Genomic DNA, 24380 nt, shown 5'->3' on the forward strand with positions numbered 1-24380 from the left:
TGGGGTCATAAAAAGGCATCCAAAATGTTTATTTTATAAAAAAAAAATAGTTTTTGGAGTCATCAAAAGGCCTCCAAAAATATGTTTTGTTTTGTTTTATTTTATTTTGTTTTGGATTTTTGGAGTCATAAAAAGGCCTCCAAAAATGCGTTTTGTTTTATTTTACTTTGGATTTTTAAAAAATCATAAAAAGGACTCATAAAATGGCCTTTAAAATTTGTTTATTTTATTTTGTTTTGGATTTTTGGAGCCATAAAAAGGCCTCCAAATTTTTTTATTTTATTTATTTTTTTGTTTGTTTTGTTTTGTTTATTTATTATTTATTTATTTTATTTTGTTTTGGAGTTTTGGAGTCATAAAAAGACCTCCAAAAATGCATTTTGTTTTATTTTACTTTGGATTTTTTTTTTTTTTATCATAAAAATGATTCATAAAAAGGCCTTTAAAATTTGTCTATTTTATTTTGTTTTGTATTTTTGGAGTCATAAAAAGGCCTCCAAAAATGCATTTTATTTTATTTTATTTTTTTGTTTTGTTTTATTTATTTATTCATTTATTTATTATTTTATTTTGTTTTGATTTTTTGAGCCTCCAAATATCTAACACTAATTCAAATTTTACGGTGCTACTGCATTAAACATGAAAATGGCACCAAATTTTGTACACAATGAATTCAGTAGCCCTTATATAATAAAACTAAAACTGATATAAAAACTGAATAGACTAAAAAAAATCTAAAATCTATAATAATGCTAACACTAACAGAGTGAACACCACAGAAAACTGAATTTAACAAAAATATTTATATATAAATATATATATAATATTATATATCGTTTTTATTTCAACTTGTCTTTTCAATTTAGCTTAGTTTTTGGTGGTTTTCATGTTTTGTCATGTTATAATAATGGGTACCCCTTTTGGTGGAAAAGGCGTTTTGGAAAAGGGAGAATTGCAAAATCCCTCCACATAACATAACACAGACTAATGACTTTGTTATCATTGCACAAACCATTATGCAGTCATAACGCCTTCAGGCCCTTGTGTAATGCTGCTTTTCTTCGCTTCACAACAGGAGGAGACCTCAAAGGACAGTTCTGCTGGAGATGACATGGTCTCACAACCAACCCTAGGGACCTACAGCAGTCCATTTACAGTGCCTGAGCACCAGGAGACGCTCTCAGAGGAAAACGGTGAGACTGAAACAGAACCGTTCAGGAACGGGGTGGAGACAGAGAGCACTGACAGTGGCGTCACACTCGGAGACAGCAGGGGCTCCATGTGTTCACCCACTCCACTCATACAGGAAGGTAAGACTTCCCACGGGAACTAAATGAAGTTCCTCCTGATCTTTTCATTTTAGTGTAGAAACATTTCCTTTATTCACTGGAGACTGAAGAAGTTATCTAGGGTTAGGGTCCTTGCACAGTTTAGCTCCAACATGCCTTAACACACGTTGTTTCTTCAGTAGAACACAAACGAAGATTTTTAACTCAAACCGTTGCAGTCTGTCAGTCATATAACGGCAGTCAATTGGACCCATGACTTTGAGAGTCAAAAAAACATACACAGACAAAACCAAATTAAACCCTGTGGCTTGTGACGATACATTGCGGTCTTAACACACACAAAATCGGTCAATGCAAGAAACTGATCATTATTTATATAATTTTTTACCTCTGATCCACCGCAATGTCCAGCTGTCCTGAGCACGTTCACAACAGCCAGTGTGTGACGAAGAGCAAGCAACCATAACTTCAGTCGGTTGTCATACAAAACTATTATGTATAATAATTAATATATAGAATAATTTTATTTCATCAGATTTGAGATTGAAATTATTTATGAAAACTTTGCTTTGAAGTGTAGCTTATGTTCGTATATTCGTTATGAATATACCAATTCAGAGTAGACGTCACAGTTACGTCACTTGCAGCTGTGCGCACATAGTGGTTGCAGAAAAACACTGAAAACAAGTGGAGCTAAACTGGTAAAATCAATGGAATACGAGAAAAATATATATATTTTTGTGCAATTTGATGTCAAAATCAGAATGCAAATCATTTTTTATAGAATACTGTCATCAAAGACGCCATTTGTATCTAAATGCAGATGCTTAAACGGACATACTATGGATGAAAACTGCTAATGTTGCTATGCTTTTTCTACCCTAGGCCTTGTGCAATCTAATGGAAAGAGACAGTATGACCGGGACTTCCTGTTAGGTTTTCAATTTATGCCGGCCTGCGTGCAGAAGCCAGAGGGACTGCCTCAAATCAGTGATGTGGTGCTAGACAAGGTGGTTTTTGTTGTTGTTGTTGTTCATTTTTTATGTTGTCAGAAGTGTTGGGGGTCCTTCTGGAATTCAGCTGTCTGGCTGCTTCTTGGATTTCGTAGACAAAAACACAGCGTGCATTTGATAAATAATAGTATTACTGTATCACACATGAAATGTATCACAGTTTTCCCAAAAAATACTAAGCAGCACAACAGTTTGTTTGTTTCTTGAACAGCAAATCAGCACATTAGAATGATTTCTGAAGGATCATGAGACCCTGAAGATTATTATTACTGAAGTAATGTTGCTAAAAATACAGCTTTGCATCACAGGAATAAATTCAGTTTTAAAATATGTTAAAATAGAAGATAGCTATTTTAAATTATAATCATATTTCACAATATTGCAGTTTTGATTTTTGATCAAATAAATCACATAATGTGTAATTAACCACATAAATATGCAAGTTAAAATCTAACACATTTTGTGCAATGTCAAATCTCGTAATCTGACTACTCAGGTTAACAATTTTAAGTGTCAAAAACACATTCTTTGTCTACTTCTTAAAAAAACTCAAAATGCGGACATAAAGTTTTCCTCTTACAGTGCTTAAAACATGGAAAGTACAGTAATACAGCATGTTCCTCTGACTACAAAACTTCGGCTGAGCTGCACTCTTCAGCCATGAAACTCCCTTGACGTCCTGTTTCCATTAAAATTGCATTACGGTTATGTCATACTTGGCAGTAGGCATCATTTAGCCTAAAGACATTAGAAAATAAATGCCCTGCCCCTGTTCGATGAGTAGTCTTAAACTTTAGTCCGATCTGTCGTTACGAGTTTTTACAGTTAGTCATTTTGTATATACTCTCTCGGTTACTGTTTCCGATAATGCTTGTTTCTGTTGTTCTGAACATAACACGCAGTACTTTCAGTTTCCCATTTCAGTTCCTAGTTTTTACTCTGCATGTGTACTCGCTCACATCTGTTTCTGGCTGTTCTTGCTCCCTCCGTCACAAGATGACTCGAGCGTAAATCGTCGAACATGTTGTTGATATATAAATAACAAATGGAGCTGGTCTCCATGGCAAACACTGTTTCCCCTCATTGCTGTAGGGCGAGGGAAGGCTGGTCTCAAACCAGTTTTTCTCATACTAATTGTGATAAAGATACAGATTGGTGCAGCTTGTCCAAAATCAGCATAAGCAGGAGGGGAGGGAGATCTGGTGTTTCATTCATGTCACAGCTCTGTTTCTCACTGCGCCTCCTGCTGGTTAACTCATGGAAATTATTTCTTTTCTTTCAGATAAACCAAAACAAGCTGCCGCTGAGGTCTGTGGACCCCAGGTTGATTTCCAGAGGCACTCCCCAGGATTTCACTCCTGCTTTTGCCGACTTCAGCAGGCAGATGCCAGGAGGACATGGTGCCCCAGTGAGTTACGAACTCAAATAAAGACCAAAATACTCAAAATAGCTGAATATATCTTGACGTCACATAAAACACCCTAATCTATTAACTTATTTTGGTAGTAGGGGTGGGCGATATACCAGTAGACATGATTCACCGGTACAAATAGTAGAGATTTTGGACTATCATTTCTGATGAGGTTGCAAAAAGCACACAGAGCGTATTGTTAAAGCGTGTTTAAGCCATTGAAACACAATCAGGGGCGAAAGAGAACTCATTGCGCTATATGCGCACGTTGTCTGAGAGGCGTGCACGTGAAGACGATGCTCATAGAGCATGGCAGTATTGAACAGATTTTCTACGCTTGTATGTGTTAAAATGTCCATATTTGCAAGTCATAAACACAGTAATTAAGGTCTTAAGTGAAAGCAAACACATGCAACAGTATATTGAATCTGGGCAGCTCTTAAAGTGATAGCAGTCTAATATTCCTGCTGTCTGTCATTCATGTTAATGAAACAAACAAAGAGATAAAATCTCTCACTGCTCTTGACTAAATCACTTTTTGTAACTTTAATAAAAAGAAATAGATACTTAATAGGGATGTAGCAATATCAAAATCTCACAAATACAACATTAATTGCGATATTTTAAAAAAAGACAAACAAAGAATTGGAAATAATTTACATTTTTGAATATTTCATAGGTATATTATTTTTGTTTAAACACTACGGTAGGGAAATTACTATACTTATTTCCTAATTTCTACACTTGAAAGAGATATTTTGAATTTGGAAAGCTTTTATTTTGACGGAAACGGCAGTAGAGCTTTTATTTAGAAGGAAAACTCCAGCTTCGGTGAAAACAGGCTTACAAAAACACATCTCACTACAAATCTAGTGAAATGCTGTAATCATCTGCCGCGAAATATCATCTGCCACTTTCGGATTTAGTTTGTTTGACAGATACTGTGCCACAGCATAATGGCCCAAAACACAACTTTAAAGACCTTTAATGTAAGAATAAGAAGTTTAAATGTATTTTAAAAACGTAAAATCCAGAAGAACTGTGGCAACGTCTCCAAGATGCTTCAAGAAACCTACCTGCAAAGCTACAGTACTGTTAAATGTTTTAGGGACTTGTGTTAAAATGCTGAAAATGAGGATGCTGTCCAAAATAACATCATAAATAGATTTTCAATCAGTTAACTTCTATTTACTAAAAAAAATCAACATTTTTTGTGATTTAATTTAGGCCATAGACGCACTTGCACATAGTTTTTCAGGTCCCTTTCTGTTGTCAGACTCCTTTTGCAAACAAAAATCTCACTGGGTTATTACAATTAATGCCAAAATAAATGTTTGGAAATTTAAACTGATATTTCCTTCTGACACACTACAGCAAAAGAAAATAATGGTGTTTTAGTCATTTTGACCACCTCTGTATATTGTACTTTTATTACTGCTTTTAATTTGTTTCAATAGAAAATAACATCTCCTCTATTTTCTCCCCTAAATAATGGCTCAAAAAGTAAAACGTAAATTTAGTGGTAGCATTTGATTTCGATTTATGAACAATATTCACCCAGCCATTGTCTACAAAGCGTGACGCTCTTCTAAAAGCCGTTAATTTCTTTTTTTTACCTGTACCTTTTATCCAAAGCTTATAAACGTGCGCCGTCTTCCACCACGCAAGATCATCGTAAACCTTTCTGTTACTGATGACGTTCAGCTCAAGAAGGCAGAGAATGCCTGGAAACCTGGGATGAAGAGAGAGGGTGTCATGGATGAACCAGAGGCCCTGAGAACCAAGGTGTGGATTCCTGTTCTTTTATTACTATCATCCATAAGTGTTTGAAACATTCGCAGTAAAAGAAGCACTCAAGATGTCAAGAGATGCTCACTTGAGATTGTCACATGTGGCTGGTTTTGTTCTTGACAGGCACTAGGGTTTTGTTTGACATTCTGACATCCTTTAAGTTTTGATTTGTCACTTCAGAAAGCGTGTTTAGTTTATCTGAAGGTTGTTTTGTTGATCTGAACGCTGTTAACTGCAACGTGTTGGCTTTTCTGGCACTTCAGGAGCTGTTCCGGAAAGTTCGTAGCATTTTGAACAAGCTCACGCCACAGATGTTTCATCAGTTGATGAAGCAGGTGACGGATCTCACAATCAACACAGAGGAGAGGCTAAAAGGAGTCATCGACCTTGTGTTTGAGAAAGCCATAGATGAGCCAAGCTTCTCTGTGGCCTACGCCAACATGTGTCGCTGCCTGGCTACGGTACGTTCTGTGCACTTTGGTGTTAATTGTGCATTGTGCAATTGTCTATTTTCTTTGGACTGTCCATTATTTTGCCTCATTTTGTTCATTCCTCAGTGTGTCATAAGTATTTCCTCCTCTTGTGATCCAACTGTAGCTAAAAGTGCCCACAGCAGACAAACCTAATACCACGGTAAACTTCCGGAAGCTGCTATTGAACCGCTGTCAGAAGGAATTCGAGAGGGACAAAGTGGACGACGTTGTACTCGAGAAAAAACAAAAGGAGCTGGACTCTGCCACATCAGTAATTATTCAATAATGATTGTTTATGTTGATTATCAATAACCCTTAAGACATTATTTCATCTTTGGAACACAAATGAAGATATTTTAGATGAAATCTAAGAGCTTTCTGACCCTGCATAGACAGCAATGCAACTGACACGTTTAAGGCCCAAAAAGGTAGTAAGGACATCGATGAAATAGTCCATGTGACATCAGTGGTTCTGCTACTTAATCAGAAATATCTTAATTTGTGTTCCGAAGATGAACGAAGACCTTACAGGTTTAGAACGACATGAGGGCGAGTAATTAATGACAGAATTTAAATTTTTGCATGAAAAGGGGGAGTAAATAATGACAGAATTAATTTTTGGTTGCAGTATTCTTTAAAAGACATTATTGGGAGCATTATGGGACTTATATGTAACTCTTTCTTAGCCCACAGAAAGGGAAAGACTCCAGGAGGAACTAGAGGAGGCAAAGGACAAAGCCCGGCGTCGCTCCACAGGAAATATCAAATTCATCGGTGAGCTGTTCAAGCTCAAGATGCTGACAGAGCCCATCATGCATGACTGTGTGGTGAAACTACTAAAAAACCACGATGACGAGAGCTTGGAGTGCCTCTGCAGACTCCTCACTACCATCGGCAAAGACCTTGACTTCGAAAAAGCCAAGGTAACTCGGCCAACAGTTTGTTATCATGCATTCTGAAGCTGTATTGATTTGTGTTTCTTAATTTCAGTGGGGAATATCCCCTGGAAAGGCAACTGAGGTAGAATATTTTGCTTTTAAATTTAAGTAGTCTAATATGACCATGATGGAAAGTAGAACCACTGTAAAACCTCATCTCACTAATGTGGTCCACTTGAGTGAACTGCTCAAGAGCTGCACTTTAAGATATCAAGGTAGCATCTACTTGATAAGTACTAGGTCAAAAGTTTACATACACCATGTAGAATCTGCAAAATGTTAATTATTCTACCAAAATATCATACAAAATGCCTGTTATTTTTTATTTAGTACTGACCTGAATAAGATATTTCACATAAAGACATTTACATATAGTCCACAAGAGAAAAAAATAGTTGGATTTATAAAAATGACCCTGTTCAAAAGTTTACATGCACTTCATTCTTAATACTGTGTTGTTGCCTGAATTATTTACAGCTGTGCTTTTTTGTTTAGTGATAGTTTTTGAGTTTGTCCTGAACAGTTAATCTGCCCGCTGTTCTTCAGAAAAATCCATCAGGTCCCACAAATTCTGTGGTTTTTCAGCATTTTTGTGTATTTGAACTCTTTCCAACAATGACTGTATGATTTTGAGATCCATATTTTTTACACTAAGGGACTCATATGGAGCTATTACAGAAGGTTCAAATGCTCACTGATGCTTCAGAAGAAAAAAACGATGCATTAAGAGCCAAGGGTGTAAGGTGTTTTCACCCCTGGTTCTAAATGCATTGTCTTTCATTCTGAAGCATCAGTGAGCATTTGAGCCATATGTAATAGTTGCATATGAGTCCCTCAGTTGTCCTGACTGTAAAAAGATGGATCTCAAGATCACACAGTCATTGTTGTGTTCAAATACACAAAAATGCTAAAAAAAAAAAAAAAAAAAGAATTTGTGGGACCTGAAGGATTTTTCTGAAGAACAGGGGGCAGTTTAACTGGACAAACAAGGGACTCGTGAACAGCTATACAAAAAAACACAGTATTAAGAATCAAGTGTATTTAAACTTTTGAACGGGGCATTTTAGTATTCAACTGTTATTTTCTCTTGGGGACTATATGTAAATGTCTTCTATGTGAAATATCTTATTCAGGTCAGTACTAAATAAAAAATAACATGCATATTTTATTATCCATCTTATTTTGGTAAAATAATTAACATTTTGCAGATTCTAAAAGGTGTATGTTTTTACCTCAACTGTACAGTAATAGCATCTGAAATGAACACTCGTCAAGCACCAAATAAGAGTTAAAAGGATTTTTGATTTGCAAGGAATTGCAATGTATTTATCAAGGATGCTAAAGATTTATATGAAGCAGCTAAACATTTTCAAGAAATATACACAGTATTGATGAGGAATATTGACAAAAGTTTGGCAAAACATTATTTTCAACTAATATTTTGACTGAACACAGATTTTGAAATCATGTGCAGATGTGCTTCTAAGATCCTCCAAGAAAATTCTTGGATATCTCGGAACAATTCAATGCCAGAACCTTGCAAATACTGGCAATTCCTGTAATTGGTTTCACCTTTAAAGTGCACAGCATGGGAAACATGTAAACAGCTTTGTTTCCCACCAGACTACTACATTTTTTACTATGCAGCCAATCAGACTGGAGCTTGCCATTTTTTAGATGGTATGTATCGGTCTGTAGGCGGTCTGTGGATGTTTTATCTGAGGCTGAGAATGCAGTTTATAAGGATCTGAGCTTTATTTAGCACTCAAAAGCTGAATTTTTAGATACACTCTTAACTAACCGCATAATCACATAACCACTGTTGTTCACTTGGCATTCCTTCAGCACGCCTCTGCTGTTTGTCTGATAAAATAGGCTACTAATAAATCAGTCCGTTACTCTGGAAAGGCAGCACTCAGCAGGCCACTAGAGCTCATGCTCAAGGTGTTAACTGTGATGCTCAAAGAGGAGGGGCAGCTTCTGATTGTTTTGTGAGTGCGTTGGAGGAAAATAGCTCAATGCCAGACAATCTCTACAGCACTGTTGGTGTTGTGAATGTCATCTTAGGTACTTCTCTGACAGCTGCTATTCTTGTTCAGTATCAAAGTTTTGTAGATTGATGTAGTATAGTGGTATGGTGGCTGAAGGCAGGTAAGTGAAAAGGTGCTGGGTTTGAGCCTTGGAGCATGAACTATGCATGAACTGTCACCAGTTTTCCTATGAGAAAGACACCTAACACCATATTACTGCAGGAAGATTTTCCATGTGAGAACTGTATTTTGAGTCGTTTTTAAGGCACTATAATTTCCGCAGTGCGGAAAACGCAGACAGAATCACAGAATCCAGTCATAAAAGTGGAATTTACTACAATGTCACAATTTGCCAAATTTTGGATAAATAAATCAAAAGTAGGTCAGTTCACTTAAAACACAGACGTGTGGTTTTGTTACATCACGCGTGATGCTCGTGGTGTTTTCAGCCTCTGCCAACTCAAAATATGGGTAAATGAACATATGAACATAATCACATAATCTGTGTCACATAATAAGCATTTTACTATTTCTTGTGAGAAAAACAGAAACTTAAAAGGTCTTCTCAGCAGCCCGGCAAAATAAAAGTTTGGTTAAACTTGAAGAAACTGTGACAGAAATATATTACTTGATGTAATTATAGTACTACTACTACCAATAAAATTATTATTAAAACAGTATTTTTAAGAAAAGTTTACTGGAATTTTATTTTTTTAATTATTTTTTTGCCGGAATTTATTTACCAGAAAAATGCAACACAGTATTTCTGAGGGGGGAAAAAAGAAATTAAATTAAAAATGTTTTAGTTTTTTATCAATTATTTGGAGATGCCTTTGATTATTACAGTTTTATGAAACCATTCAAATGGAATCCAGAAAATATGTGGAAAACACACAATTTGGTAAAAAATAAATTCAACAAATTTCATAGGTCCTTAAAAAGGTAATTTTTGTTAAACTTGTAATAGATTGCTGTTAAATTGTGTAAGTTTCATGATTTCAATTAGTCAAACATGCTTTTTGATTAATACAATGTAATTTAACCATTATAACAGAGTCTAGAAAAATTTAAACATAAACAGAATTTGGAAAAAAATAAACAGAATTTGGGAAAAAATAATGCGGTTTTCATAGGTCCTTAAAAAGGTAATTTTTGTTAAACTTGTAATAGATTGCTGTTAAATTGTGTACGTTTCATGATTTCAATTAATTAGGCATGCTTTTTGAATAATAAAATGTAATTTAACCATTATAACAGAGTCTAAAAAAATTAAAACATAAACAGAATTTGGAAAAAAATAAACAGAATTTGGGAAAAAATAATGCGGTTAATAACTGTTTTCTATTTTAAAATGCCATTTATTTATTTAATGAATAGAAAGTTTTAAAACAACAATGTCTAATTGAAATCGAAATATTTTAAACAATGGAAATCACTTTTGATCAAAAAAATTTTTTAACTTTAAATTAAGTAAAACAGCCATTATACACACAAACATTTAAAATTGTAAAATGTTACATTATCACAACCTCATAATGTTACAATGAACAGCTTCTAAATAACATGCAGTGAGTGACATCTAAATAACATTATACAAATGTAATATAGAAACATTTTTAATGCAGTTGACCCTTTGTAAACAGCTTGATTGACAGGCGATCTAACCAATCATGCCATTTTTTCTGACAAACAAATCAGACAGGAGAGTAGATTAACTTCGGTGGACTTTAGCTTGAAAAATTGTGTATTGAAGTCTTTACGCGTTTGAAATAAAATACGTTCTGATGTTCTTTCATGTTTATTTTGTGCTTTAAGTAAATGAGAAAAGACAATCAGTTCAGGTGTCGATTAATATAATTAAGGCAATACAGTGATCTTTCACGACAAGAGCCACAAAACGGTATTTATTGTTTGAATTTCTTAAAAAAATGACAAAATTTGAAAGCTGAGACCTTGTCTTGTCATCTCATTAATTTAAGAATAGAGAACATTTTCATACTGTGAACATTATACATAGTGTATATACTGCAGCGTTAGTACAAGTAACATCATATGCTGTTCTCAACATAGCCTTTTTAAAACCTTTTTTCACCAAGTTTCCCAGCAAAGCTCCTTATCATCATGTAGCTTTGAGATTTTCATTGTTAATCTGATTGTGAAGATGTGAAATACCTTTGTCATTTGAAGTACTTAATTAAAATGACATTGTAGCAGTTCAAAGTGACGGAGCTGAATTTAAATATGCTGCAGTGCAAAGCAAAAGAATGAGAAATAACCAGGCATTTGGGTGAATATATTCTGAACACTGTACACACGCAGTCTAAATGTGTTCCAGCTGGGCTCAACAGACGGCCATAAACCCTGGAGCAAAGTGTTAGGCAAGAGGGTATATGTTTTCTGTATCCATCCTTTCTTTCTTGCCGACCTTGCAGCAAAACCTTGAGGCGTTTTTCTGAAGAGTCAGGTTCTGCTTGTTTGACCTTGTTGATTTGTTGCCTCAAAACATTATTTTTAGATTTACGATGACTCCGTTTATGTCCGGTATCCCCGTAATGGACGGGTACAGACGATCTGTGATCTGTGCTATATGATCACACATCACTGCCACAATAAAGAACTCTGTCTTTATTTATAATCAGTAGTTCTGCAGAAATGCTGTGATCCTCAAGGGCACATAGACTCATGAACTCAGTATTTGATATTCAACTGATATGTTTTTCATCGTTCACTGCTCTGTGTCCTTGAATAGCCCCGTATGGACCAGTACTTCAACCAGATGGAGAAAATTGTCAAAGAGCGCAAGACATCGTCACGGATACGGTTCATGGTACAGGATGTGATAGATCTGAGACTGGTAAGTGCCATGGGGGATTGTGATTGTGTTTGTTTGTATGTCTGTGTGTTGACAGAGTGTACATATAGCCTTTGCCAGATGTTTATAAAGGCCTGGTTTTGATCCAAGTAACAGAAAGAAGGAAAACATCTGTGTTGTGCTTTCGCTATCTTATTTTTTTTTAATTAACCACTTCGTAGTCTACAGTACTTTGAGGCATTTGACTTTAACAAAAACTAGTGGTATATTCTTTAGTCACTTTTAATCAATTTAATGCATTGTTGCTAAATAAAAGTATTCATTTTTAATAATAGTATTTTAGATCATTTTAAAATATATTAAAATAATTCTAAAAAATTTTTTTTTTAAACAGTAGTTTTAATTTACAATAATTTACAGAATTTTATAAATATAAAAAAAGGCACGGACACACTGACCCAGAAGCAGCTTCAGGTTAAAATTAGTATCAGCTAGTTCATAATTTTTGATCATGACATTATGTTCATATCTTTCTGTAGTGTAATATTGTAATTTAGCTTGGTGTCTTTCTCAGTTTTGTTTTATCTTTTAAGTGATAAAAATGTGCGAGAGAGAAAAGAGACAAAAAGAGGAGGGATGCGTCTTTCAAAATGTTGAAGCCTTTATTGTACCCAGCTTTAAAAAAAAAAAAATCTGGAGTTTTCAGAATGATACTGATCCATTAATCATAGACATCTGATCTTTCTGATTATTTTTGTTATTATTGTCCAGCATAACTGGGTGTCTCGAAGAGCAGACCAGGGTCCTAAAACCATAGAGCAGATCCATAAAGAGGCTAAGCTGGAGGAACAGGAAGAACAGAGGAAGGTTCATCAGCAGCTTCTCTCTAAGGACATCAAGAGAAGGCCAGGTGAGATCCACAGCACTTCCTCACAGCTTTGTAGTGTTTCTCCAGCCATAGAAGGTGAACTACTGCGCCACCCAGAGGACAAACCGCATTTGATGTTCCAGGTATACTTAGAGATAATGCACGAACATCAAAACATTAATGGGAACATGTTGTTCAGACAGCAGGCTTTGCAGACAGCAAACAGCTTGTTTGAAGAGCAGGAGAAAGCATTACTGGTTAACCACGTTTGATTGTGCTTTTGGTTTGTTTCTTGCAACAGTAATTTGACAGATTTCTTATCCACCTTATTCTTCAGCGTCGAAGTAAGCCTATGGGCGAGACTTCCTGTACAATTAGCTGCTATAGGGAAATAACAAGAAGAATAACAACGTGCAGTAAATGGTAAAACCGTTTGCACTACAAACCAGTGTGCTCATAATTAAGTTGTACTTTTACAAATGGCCACTCCCACTCTTGCAGGAAAAATAAGGTGGATTTTAAGGAATGGTTTCTAATCTAAAAAGTAAGGAATATGACAGATATCAAATTTTTTTGGGTTAACTATTCTTCTGGACCAGTGGTTCTCAACCTCTTTGACTCCAAAGCCCCCCATATTCTAAGGGTGTGTTTGGTTCATTTGGTCTGGACCAAAAAGGAAAATGATACATTTGGTCCTGGTCTGCTAAGCGTTCACACTGGCATTTTTGACCGCGAACCTAAACATACCGAACCTCAAGGCATAGTGATGTGTTCACAACCTGATTGGTCGGGTTGAGTGACGTATATTTTGTGACAGAACTCACCGAACACCGAAAATGTATGCTCAACTTAAAGCGAAACCGTTCCCTGATCAGTCTGCTAAGTGCCGCTTTAAAGGAACACTCCACTTTTTTTGGAAATAGGCTCATTCTCTAACTCCCCCTGAGCTAATAAGTTGAGTTTTACCGTTTTGAAATCCATTCAGCCATTTTCCTGTTCTGGCGATATCACTTTTAGCATAGCTTAGCATAGATCATTGATTCCTATTAGACCAATAGCATCGCGTTCGCGAGTTTCGCGAGGAAAATGTAAAGCTGCGATTTTCTAGGCCGATAAGATTAGGAGCTACAATCCCATTCCGGCGTAATAGTCAAGGAAGTTTGCTGCCGTAATATGGCCGAAGTAGGCGGAGTAATATCACGCAGCACCTGAAATTAGTTCCTAGCTAGGTTAGCATTTGCACATGTGCTGCGTGATATTACTGCACCTTACTTAGTTACCAGTCAATACACACAATTTTTCAACTTAACATAATTTTTCCACCGAAGTTAATCTACTGTCCTGTCTGATCTGTTTGTCAGACAAAATGGCGGATTTGGCATTATGATTGGTCAGATCGCCTGTCAATCAAGCTGTTTGTTGACACCCCTTATTGGATCCTGGCCCCCTGTTTGAGTTCCACTGCTTTGAATGCTTTTTTTGATTTAGTGTTCAACAGCTAATATAGGCTAGTGGTGATCTGTTGTGAAGTAACCCTGTCCTGTTTCTTTGGATATAGATCAGAGAGATCAGCGCTCACAAAGGGAGGAGACGTGGAACACTGTGCCCACTACTAAGAACAGCAGGACCATCGACCCCACAAAGATCCCCAAGATCTCCAAGGTAAAGAGATCATTCACTGCACAAATACTTGAAGGGATAATTTATCCAAAAATGAAAATTCTGTCATTAATTACTCACCCTCATGTCGTTCCAAACCTGTAAGGCATTTATTCATCTCAACACAAATTAAGACATTTTTGATGAAATCTGTCACGATGACGTGTCAAAAACTGATGCAGAAGAGAAGAAATTGTTGAATAAAGTTATTTTTGTTTTCGTTGCACACAAAAAGTATTTCTGTAGCTTCATAGAATTAAGGTGTCACATGGACTAGTTTAACAATGTACTTACTACCTTTCTGGGCCTTGAATGTGGTAGTTGTGTTGCTGTCAATGCAGGGTCAGAAAGCTGTCGAATTTCTTCAAAAATATCTTAATTTGTGTTTCGAAGATAAACAAAGGTTGGGTTTGGTAAGACGTGAGGGTGAGTAATTATTGACCGAATTTTCATTTTTGGATGAACTATCCCTTTTGTGTTTAACACACAAAACCCATTTTTGAATGTGAATTAGAGGGTACAGTTGATTGAGGTAACACTGCCACCTGCTGACTATAATCACAGTTGCTAAGTGTAGCACAGAATGAATTGACCTTTATCAATCAACGATGAGTCATTTTAGCATCTGTGATGTAGTTGTGGAGTAATAATACTCTCTTACCCTCTATGATCTCTAAACTCCAACAAATCCCCCATTACAGCCTCAAATCGATGAGAAGATTCAGCTGGGTCCACGAGCTCAGATCAACTGGATAAAGGGCAGCAGTGGCGGAGCCAAAGCTAGTGACTCTGGTGAGAACACATCCACAAAAAGACTGTTAGCCAACATTCATGTATCTTGAATTGACTGAAGTTTAGATTATGGTTTTATATATCACATGTTTGTATACATCCATGCCCATATTTCAGAGTTAACACGGTCTGCCAGTAGCACCCTGAACCGTTATTCAGCACTACAGTCATCCACATCTCAGCCCAGCCCACCACCAGCCCAAACCTCGGATTCCGATTCCAGACGTACACTGGGAAGGTACCCAAAATCTGAGAAGCGATGAGCTATGAATACAACCATTAGTAGAGTTTGAATGTGTAAAAGTTTGAGCTCTTTACATTTGTCTTATGTCTCTTCCAGTCGAAGCAACACTGGTCGTGAACGCAATGAAAAGCCGATGAGCTTGGGCCCATCACGTCCGGGCCCCTTCATCAGAGGTGGCAGCACTAAGGAGCTAACGGACAACATGGCCCCTCAGGACACATGGAGAGAGGGACCTGACTCACACCACGCAGCTCGCAAAGCCAGCATCTCAGAGGAGAAATGTGAGATGGAGAACAACAGAGCCACAGAGACATGTGAGCAAAGACACATGCTTAAACTACTGCACACATATGCATTAAAGCTGTATTTTCCACGTAGCTGTATTTTACACCTTGCAGAATCTGCAAAATGGTAAATATTTTACCAAAATAAGAGGAATCATGCAAAATGCATGTTATTTTTTTATTTAATACTGACCTGAATACAGTATTTCACATAAAGGAAGTTTACATATAGTCCACAAGAGAAAATAAAATGTATAAAAATGACCTGCTCAAAAGTTTACATACACTTGATTGTTAATACTGTGTTGTTCTCTAAAAGATCCACGACTCTTTTGTTTTGTTTAGTGATAGTTGTTAATGAGTCCCTTGTTTGTCTTGAACAGTTAAACTCCCTGCCGTTTTTCAGAAAATACCTTCAGGTCCCACAAATTCTTTGCTTTTTCAACATTTTAGTGTATTTGATCTTTTTCCAACAATGACTGTATGATTTTGAGATCCAACTTTTTACACTGAGAAAAACTGAGGGACTCATATGCAACTATTACAGAAGGTGTAAACACTCACAGATGCTTTAGAAGAAAACACAATGCATTAAAAGTGTTTTAGAAAAAAAGTTATTAAGAAAATTATTTTGAATTTGAAGATCAGGCTAAATTTAACTTATTTTGTCTTCTGGGAAACATGTACGTATCTTCTGTAGCTTCTGTAGGTGAAGTACTAAATGAAAAAAATATGATATTTATGCAAAATAGGAAAGATTTACACATCTACATTCTGTTCAAAAGTTTACACTCCCGGCACTTAATGCATCGTTTTTCATTCTGGAGCTTCAGTGAGTGTTGGAACCTTCAGTAATAGTTGCATATGGATTCCTCAGTTGCCCTCAGTGTGAAAAGATGGATATCAAAATCATACAGTCATTGTTGGAAAGGGTTCAAATACACAAAAATGCTGAAAAAACAAAAAATGTGTAGGACCTGAAGGATTTTTCTAAAGAACAGTGGGCAGTTATGTGGAATATCTTATTGAGGTCAGTACTAAATAAAAAATAACGTGTTTTGTATGATCCTTCTTAGTTTGGTAAAATAATTACAATTATTCTGCAGAGTGTATGTAAACTTTTGATTTCAACTGTATATATTCTAAATACAGAGGCTCTGCTTCTTTGCAGTGAAATCTGAGACGCTGCAGGTCACTGGTGTTTCAGAGAAGCCCGTCCTGTCCGAAGAAGAGGTTGAGCGGAAGTCCAAAGCCATTATCGATGAATTTCTGCACATTAATGACTACAAGGTACACCACAGGACCCTAACATTAACCACTTATAATAAGTAACAAAAACTCCTGACATGTACTACAATCTATGTTCACATACAATGAAAAACAAACTACTGTTTAACAGTTTAGGGGTAACAACAAATTAAGATACTTTTTATCAAATCCGAGAGCTTTCTGACTCTGCATAGACAGCAACACAACTGACACGTTCAAGGACCAGAAAAGACAGAAAGGTGTTAAAATCGTCCAGGTTACATCATTGGTTCAACCTTGATGTTATGAAGTTACAAAAATACCTTTTGTGTGCAAAGAAAACAAAAATATGCATATGTGTGATTGTCAGTACTGTGAACCCTTTTAATGTGTTTGTGTCTGTTTGTGTGTGCAGGAGGCAGTGCAGTGTGTAATGGAGATGGATCAGCCCTCCCTGCTGTTCGTGTTTGTGCGCATGGGTCTGGAGTGCACACTGGAGCGCAGTCAGAAAGCCAGAGAGCACATGGGACTGCTTTACTTTCAGCTTATTCAGAAGGGCATCTTGCCCCATTCTCAACTCTACAAAGGGTGAGCACACACATTTCATGAAGATCAAATGTACTGCAGTTTGCATGATGTGTATGTCAGTACTTTCATACAATGGTAGTAAAGCACTATGGTTTGTCCCCATCTCTTGTCTTTCTAGGTTTTCAGAGATGCTGGAGCAGGCTGATGATATGGCCATAGATGTTCCCTTCATTTGGCTTTACCTGGCTGAGCTGCTCAGTCCTCTGCTGAGAGAAGGAGGAATCAGCATGAAAGAGTTGTTCAGGTCAGAACTTCATTGGCTACGTCAGTCACTGAATGAGAAGGGTCTTGTGACTTGGTGCTTTAGTGTAATTTGTGATTAAAAAGGACATTCCACCCCTAAAATCCTGTTACATGTTGTGCTTGATTAATAAACTGATGTTCTTTTGAGGTGGAATCTTCTTTTAAAGGACGATTTGATAAATGCATGTACTGTTAAAGCTCCAGTTCAGAGTCAAGATAATATTCATATGATGCAATATTATACTAAAATGCATCTATGACATGAAATTACAGTATTATGGTATATTATTTTCTCTTAATATCTATGTAGTTGCGTGGCATGGTCTGTCTGAGTAATCAGTTCTGATTGGCTGGACCGCTAAAGGGTTAGCTAACCCAAAACGAATAACAATTCTGTCAATCCCAACTAATAAGACCTTTGTTCATCTTCTGAACACAAATTAAGATATTTTTGTTAAAATCCAAGAGTTTTATGATGCTACATACAGTAGACAGAAACGCAACTGACACATTCAAGGCTCAGAAAGGTTTTAAGGACATTGTTCAAATAGTCCATGTGACATCAGTGATTCAACCGTAATTTAGTGAAGCTACGAGAATACTTCTTGTCCACAAAGTAAACAAAAATAACAACTATATTTTTTGTACAGTTTCTTCACTTTCTTTAGTTTGCTGGAAAAAGACCATGGTACAAGTAGGATAATTCACAGCTTGGTGTGGATTCAAATATCCAAAATATTAATAAAAGCTATAATAGTAGTTCAGTGATTCTAAAATAATGCTTATAAATAATATTTATTAAAGTACAGTATGCATCCTCACCAGCTACCTTGCCACTATTACACTACAAGAATGTTTTACCATATTTTTGAACAATTTATTTAAAATTCAGTTTAAAACAACTCACAGAACTCCCATAGATCAAAAGGTGAGCTGCATCCAAAGCAAAGAAATTTAACAGTCTTTGAAAAATTTTTTGAAGTCAATCAGCTTTTTTTTATTTTATTGGATTGTCACTTATTCCCAATAAGTTGGACTACAGAATTCAATACTAAATAAAAAAGATAAGAAAACCCCAACTCGTCACTTCTGAAACACCTCATTGTGTTGGGTTTGACTTCTGGGGCTTTAACAGTTTGGCAGTGCACAGTAGTTGCAGTCATTTCCAGGTCCTTGCAGGCTCCAGCTGTCACAGTGATTCAGTTTAGCATCTAATGGAGATTTGTTTTGTTTCTGCAGCGAGTTAAGTAAACCGCTACTCCCTGTGGGAAGAGCTGCCATCTTATTTTCTGAAATACTGCACCTACTATGCAAACAAATGGTAAGCTCAACTTCTGTTGACATGGTGTTAGAGCATTGAGTTCATCTTTATCTAGTTGTCCTCTGTGGTTTAGGAGTCCTGCATGATGCTTTCTATACATAGACACCCCCACGACAGTAACAGTATGCAGTAGAAGGCTTTGTGTATTGTTTTGGGTTCGATGAGTTTGTTTACATGTGTCTGATTGTGCTATAGAGCCATAGGAAAGTTGGAGACTTGTGGAGAGAGTCTGGGCTGAACTGGGCTGACTTTCTACCTGAGGGAGAACATCTTCCTGCCTTCATCTCACAGCAGGTAAGAATGTAGCCTGAACACCCTTCCCAGATTTGAAGCACTGGTGTCACAGAGTAATTAACTGACCAGGGGTTCTCAAAGGCCCATTTTATTGCAGAGTTTAGCTCCAACCTTGATCTGAAGACCTTGATTAGCTTGTTAATTTGTGATTGATTAGGGTTTGTTTGATTTTCTTTAAAAAAAAGAATGACAACATTTTAAAGCTGAGACCTTGTTTCGTACCGTAAGTAACCTGCTCTGTCTTGTCTGTCAGCATGTTGCCAGTTTATCTCTTTGTTCTGCGATATATTTTTCACTGGGTGAGAACGTGATTTGTAGCGTGAGAGCGTCATTGTTTGTCAGACATAGCAAAGGTAACTGTTTTTTCATTGGTCAGTTGTGACCACAAACTAGCTAATAATCATACCCAAAATGTCAGCTCTTTTTCGTATATGAAGCATTGGAAATTCTGACTTATTTTAGTGAATCACTTCGTTTAAATGATTCCTTGAAGTGGAAATCGGATGGCAAAGACTCCCCATTAGATTTACCAAAAAGACTGCTTGATAGATTTACCAAAAACAAATTTTATTTCATGTTTAATCACTATAGAGACATCAGAGCCAGTGGGGAATTCCAGAAGATCTGGCCTAAGCAATGCTGCTTTCAGCAGTTTCATGAGCGCTGAACAGCCGCTGACGTCCTGGAACTCACATCTGAAAGTGTTGAAGCTAATTTTTGAATAGATGTATTCTTTATTAACAAACTGCATATTTGAAGTCTAAACAAGTACATCCTTGCCTATAAACTCTTAAAACTACATTCCATGACACAAAAATAGCATTATTTATAAAATTATAGTGGATTTGGGTGTCTGTCATGACACACGCTTTAAAAAATATTTTCTTGCTGTGAGAAATTTTCAAGAGAATATGTTAAAATGGAACCTGCGGTTGAGGTCAAAAGTTTACACACACCTTGCAGAATCTGTGAAATGTTTATTATTTTACCAAAATAAGAGGGAGCATGCAAAACGCATGTTATTTATTTGAGTACTGACCTGAATAAGTTATTTCACATAAAAGACATGTACATATGTGACCCTGGACCACAAACCCTTAAGTAGCATGAGTATATTTGTAGCAATAGCCAAAAATACATTATATGGGTCAAAATGAGAGATTTTTCTTTTATGCCAAAAATCATTAGGATATTAAGTAAAGATCACGTTGTATCAAGATATTTTATGAATTTCCTACCGTATATTTATCAGAACTTAATTTTTGATTAGTAATATGCATTGCTAAGAACTTAATTTTGAACAAATTTAAATTTTGATATTTTTTTTGCACCCTCAGATTCCAGATATTGTCCTATCCTAACAAACCAAAAATCATTGGAAAGTTTATTTATTCAACTTTCAGATGTATAATATTTTTTTCTTTTTTTAATTACCCTTATGATTGTTTTTTGTTTGTTTGTTTAGTGATAGTTGTTCATGAGTCCCTTGTTTGTCATAAACAGTTAAACTCCCCACTGATCATTCAGATCCCGCAAATTCTTTGTTTTTTCAGCATTTTTGTGTATTTGAACCCTTTCCAACAATGACTGTATGATTTTAAGATCCATCTTTTCACACTGAGGACACCTGAGGGCCTCATATGCAACTATTACAGAAGGTTCAAACGCTCACTGATGCTTCAGAAGGAAACATAATGCACTAAAGCCAGGGGGTGAAAACTTTCTGAATTTGAAGATCAGGGTAAATATAACTTATTTTGTCTTCTGGGAGACATATAAGTATTTTCTGTAGCTTCTGAAAGACAATACAAAATGAAAAAAAAAAGGATATTTAGGCAAAATAAGAGAATGTACACATCTTCATTCCGTTCAAAAGTTTTCACTCCCCAGCTCTTAACGCATCTTAAGCGTCAGTGAGTGTTTGAACCTTCTGTAATAGTTGCATATGAGTCCCTCAGTTGTCCTCAGTGTGAAAAGATGGATCTCATGCATTCATTGTTGGAAAAAGGTTCGAGTATACAGAAATGCTTCAAAACCAAAGAATTGGTGTGACCTGCAGGATTTTTTCTGAGGAACAGCAGGCAGTTTATCTGTTCCGGACAAACAAGGAACTCATGAACAACTATCACTAAACAAAAACAAAAAAACACAGCTGTGGATCATTCAGGTAACAGCAGTATTAAGAATGAAACTTTTGAACAGGGTCATTTTTATAAATTCAACTATTATTTTCTCTTGTTAACTATATATGAACATCTTTTACGTGAAATATCTTATTCAGGTCCGTACTAAATAAAACAAATAACATGCATTGTGTACGATCCCTCTTATTTTGGTAAAAATAATTAACATTTTGCAGATTCTGCAAGGTGTTTCTAAACTTTTGACCTCAACTGTATATGAAAAAAGGTGCTCTAGTACACAAAATCAACTAGCCTTTTTCTTCTTTTTCCAGAAGTTGGAGTTCACCGTGTCAGACGTCTCCCCTGTGTCCCCAGCCACAGCTAAACCCAGCCTCACTCCCGAGGAGCTCTTCAAACAGTTAGAGCACCTCCTGCTAGAAGACATGGCTAGTGACGAACAAATCTTCGACTGGGTCGAGGTGAGACTGATCCCACGAATCTCTCTTACATGGATCAAACAGATAAAGCCTAAAGTGAAATGTTTTCAAGAAAATCCAAGTCTTAAACATTGCTTTTCTTCTCAGGCTAATTTGGACGAATCTCAGATGAGTTCCTCTCCATTTTTGAGAGCTTTAATGACAGCTGTATGTAAAGCAGCAGTTAAAGGTGAGCAAACTACTTACTCTAAACGCCTTCATCTCTGTCTTCCTTTTATCAGTTACTTTCATCTTCTTTTCCAGATGAAAGCACATCCTGTAGAGTGGACACTGCGATCATCCAGAGGCGCCTGCCTATATTACATAAGTACCTTAACTCGGACACTGAGCGGCAGCTGCAAGCACTTTATGCTCTTCAGTCTTTGATTGTCGCTCTGGATCAACCACCCAGTACGTAGCCCATGAAAATAAAGATGGCAAACTAAACAAAAGATTTCTAGGTCGTGATTTTTATCTATTTTTATCCGCAGATCTACTCCGAATGTTTTTCGACTGTCTTTACGACGAGGACGTCATTTCGGAAGACGCTTTCTATCAATGGGAGACGAGTAAAGACCCAGCGGAACAGCAGGGAAAAGGCGTAGCGCTGAAATCTGTCACCGCTTTCTTCACCTGGTTACGCGAGGCAGAGGAGGAGTCTGAGGATAATTGATATAAGCTGGTGGCCGACGCCCAGAGGCCCCCTACTGACACAAACACAGAAATGCATCCAGACTAAACAAGTCTAGCCATAGACACACTTACAGGAACTTTGACTTTGAAACGCTGGCCAACTTGAGCTGGAACTCTCTATGGAACAGAGGGAACACTAAATACTTGTATCATATATATAGAAAATATTTTTGTTTTAAAGTTTTACTTTTTTTTTTTTTTTTTTTCTTTTGTTACTTTTAAAAGAAGAGACTTAAAATAGGTTCTGAACTCTTTAATTTATTATTTTTTTAAGAGACTGCAAGTATGGAGTTCTATTTAACATTTGCAGGCAAAAAGAACATTGATAGAAATAACAGAATAAACATGTATCATAACAATAATAATAATTTTGTTTAAATGTGTCAGCAGCCTCCCTGGATTCATGTGATTCACCTCAAAACGAATAAAATGTTTCCTCAGAAATAAATAAATGCATACATTTTTGGCTCGAGGTAAGGGGCTGGTCCAGGATCGGCTCATGTTGCCGAAGTTTCAGGCTGTTTTGAGAAACACCCGCCTCTGGTTCTTCTGCTTCGGCTTTTGCTCAATGAACTTTCCCAATAACATGGCAAACACGGTAAAAAAATGAATATGCATCCTGAATGGAATGAAAATAATTCCGACATCAACATTAAATACCTGTATGCATTGAAGGTGAAGTGCAAACACTAATGCAAGACGAAACATTGCCAGGATTGCTCAGTGTACTTGTAATGAAGAACTACAGAGGAAATGTAAAGCTTGTAAATACATTAAAGAGAAAAACGAGATTCAAAAATGACCGTGATGGTGTGCTGTTTATTTTTGCAGGAAGGTTTACAGGATTCAGTTTTTACCTTGTGTTTAAGGACAAAGAATTGTGAGAATATAATAATAAATGAAAAGTAGGTCAAGAAATATATTAAATATTTTAGAGATAGAACTGTTTAAGACAGCTGAACGGCTTACAAATTGCACATATTTCTCTCTCTTCTTATTTTGCCATTATGTAATTCTAAATGCTATTTCTAATTGTAGTATACTAATTTAATAACCCTAATAAGTCATCAGTAAACATACCAGCTTTTCAGATAGGTTTAAATATGAAATATATGTTTTCGGATGTTTTGTTTGCATTATATTTTTTAACCTACAATACCAGTCAAAAGTTTTTGAGCAGTAAGATTTAAATGTTTTTAAAGAAACCCAGCCTGCATTTGATCCAAAGTACAGCAATAACAGTATAATATTTTTACAATTTAAAATAACTGTTTTCTATTTTAATGCATTTTCAAATGTAATTTATTCCTGATTTCAAAGCTGAATTTTTAGCATCATTACTCCTGTCTTTAGTGTCACATGATCCTTCAGAAATAATTCTAATATGCTCATTTGCTGTTCAAGAAATATGTATTATTATTACGATCAATATTTAAAACAGTTGAGTACATTTTTTCATTATTTGATGAAAGGAAAGATCCAGAGATCAGCATTTATAATGTTGCAAAGCTTTTTTTTTTTTGCATTATATTTTTTAACCTACACTACCAGTCAAAAGTTTTTGAACAGTAAGATTTTAATGTTTTTTTTTAAAAGAAGTCTCTTTCTGCTAATTTTCAAGAAATATGTATTATTATTTCAATCAATATTTAAAACAGTTGAGTACATTTTTTCATAGAAAGATCCAAAGATCAACATTTATCTGAAATAAAAGGGTTTGCAACATTATACACTATACTATTCAAAAGCTTGGAGTCAGTATAATTTTTTTTTAGTTTGGTTGTATATTT

General features: G+C 36.1%; 1 protein-coding gene across 1 annotated transcript in view; it reads left to right on the forward strand.

Annotated features, from left to right (window-relative positions):
• Window positions 1-23392, forward strand: part of eif4g3a (eukaryotic translation initiation factor 4 gamma, 3a) — a 60638-nt gene extending 37246 nt beyond the window's left edge. Inside the window, exons 13-34 of the mRNA XM_073825473.1 lie at window positions 1076-1310; window positions 2175-2299; window positions 3585-3710; window positions 5349-5498; window positions 5768-5965; window positions 6102-6248; window positions 6664-6900; window positions 11695-11799; window positions 12529-12667; window positions 14184-14287; window positions 14986-15076; window positions 15194-15314; window positions 15417-15634; window positions 16776-16894; window positions 17268-17440; window positions 17559-17684; window positions 18923-19004; window positions 19200-19298; window positions 21754-21900; window positions 22006-22087; window positions 22162-22308; window positions 22389-23392. Coding sequence (XP_073681574.1) covers window positions 1076-1310; window positions 2175-2299; window positions 3585-3710; window positions 5349-5498; window positions 5768-5965; window positions 6102-6248; window positions 6664-6900; window positions 11695-11799; window positions 12529-12667; window positions 14184-14287; window positions 14986-15076; window positions 15194-15314; window positions 15417-15634; window positions 16776-16894; window positions 17268-17440; window positions 17559-17684; window positions 18923-19004; window positions 19200-19298; window positions 21754-21900; window positions 22006-22087; window positions 22162-22308; window positions 22389-22570 — 3153 coding nt within the window. The 3' untranslated portion in view covers window positions 22571-23392. The remainder of the gene's footprint in view (window positions 1-1075; window positions 1311-2174; window positions 2300-3584; window positions 3711-5348; window positions 5499-5767; window positions 5966-6101; window positions 6249-6663; window positions 6901-11694; window positions 11800-12528; window positions 12668-14183; window positions 14288-14985; window positions 15077-15193; window positions 15315-15416; window positions 15635-16775; window positions 16895-17267; window positions 17441-17558; window positions 17685-18922; window positions 19005-19199; window positions 19299-21753; window positions 21901-22005; window positions 22088-22161; window positions 22309-22388) is intronic.
• The last annotated feature ends 988 nt before the right edge of the window (window positions 23393-24380 follow it).

Source organism: Garra rufa, chromosome 20 (assembly GCF_049309525.1).
Source record: "Garra rufa chromosome 20, GarRuf1.0, whole genome shotgun sequence".
Classification (NCBI taxonomy): Eukaryota; Metazoa; Chordata; class Actinopteri; order Cypriniformes; family Cyprinidae; genus Garra; species Garra rufa.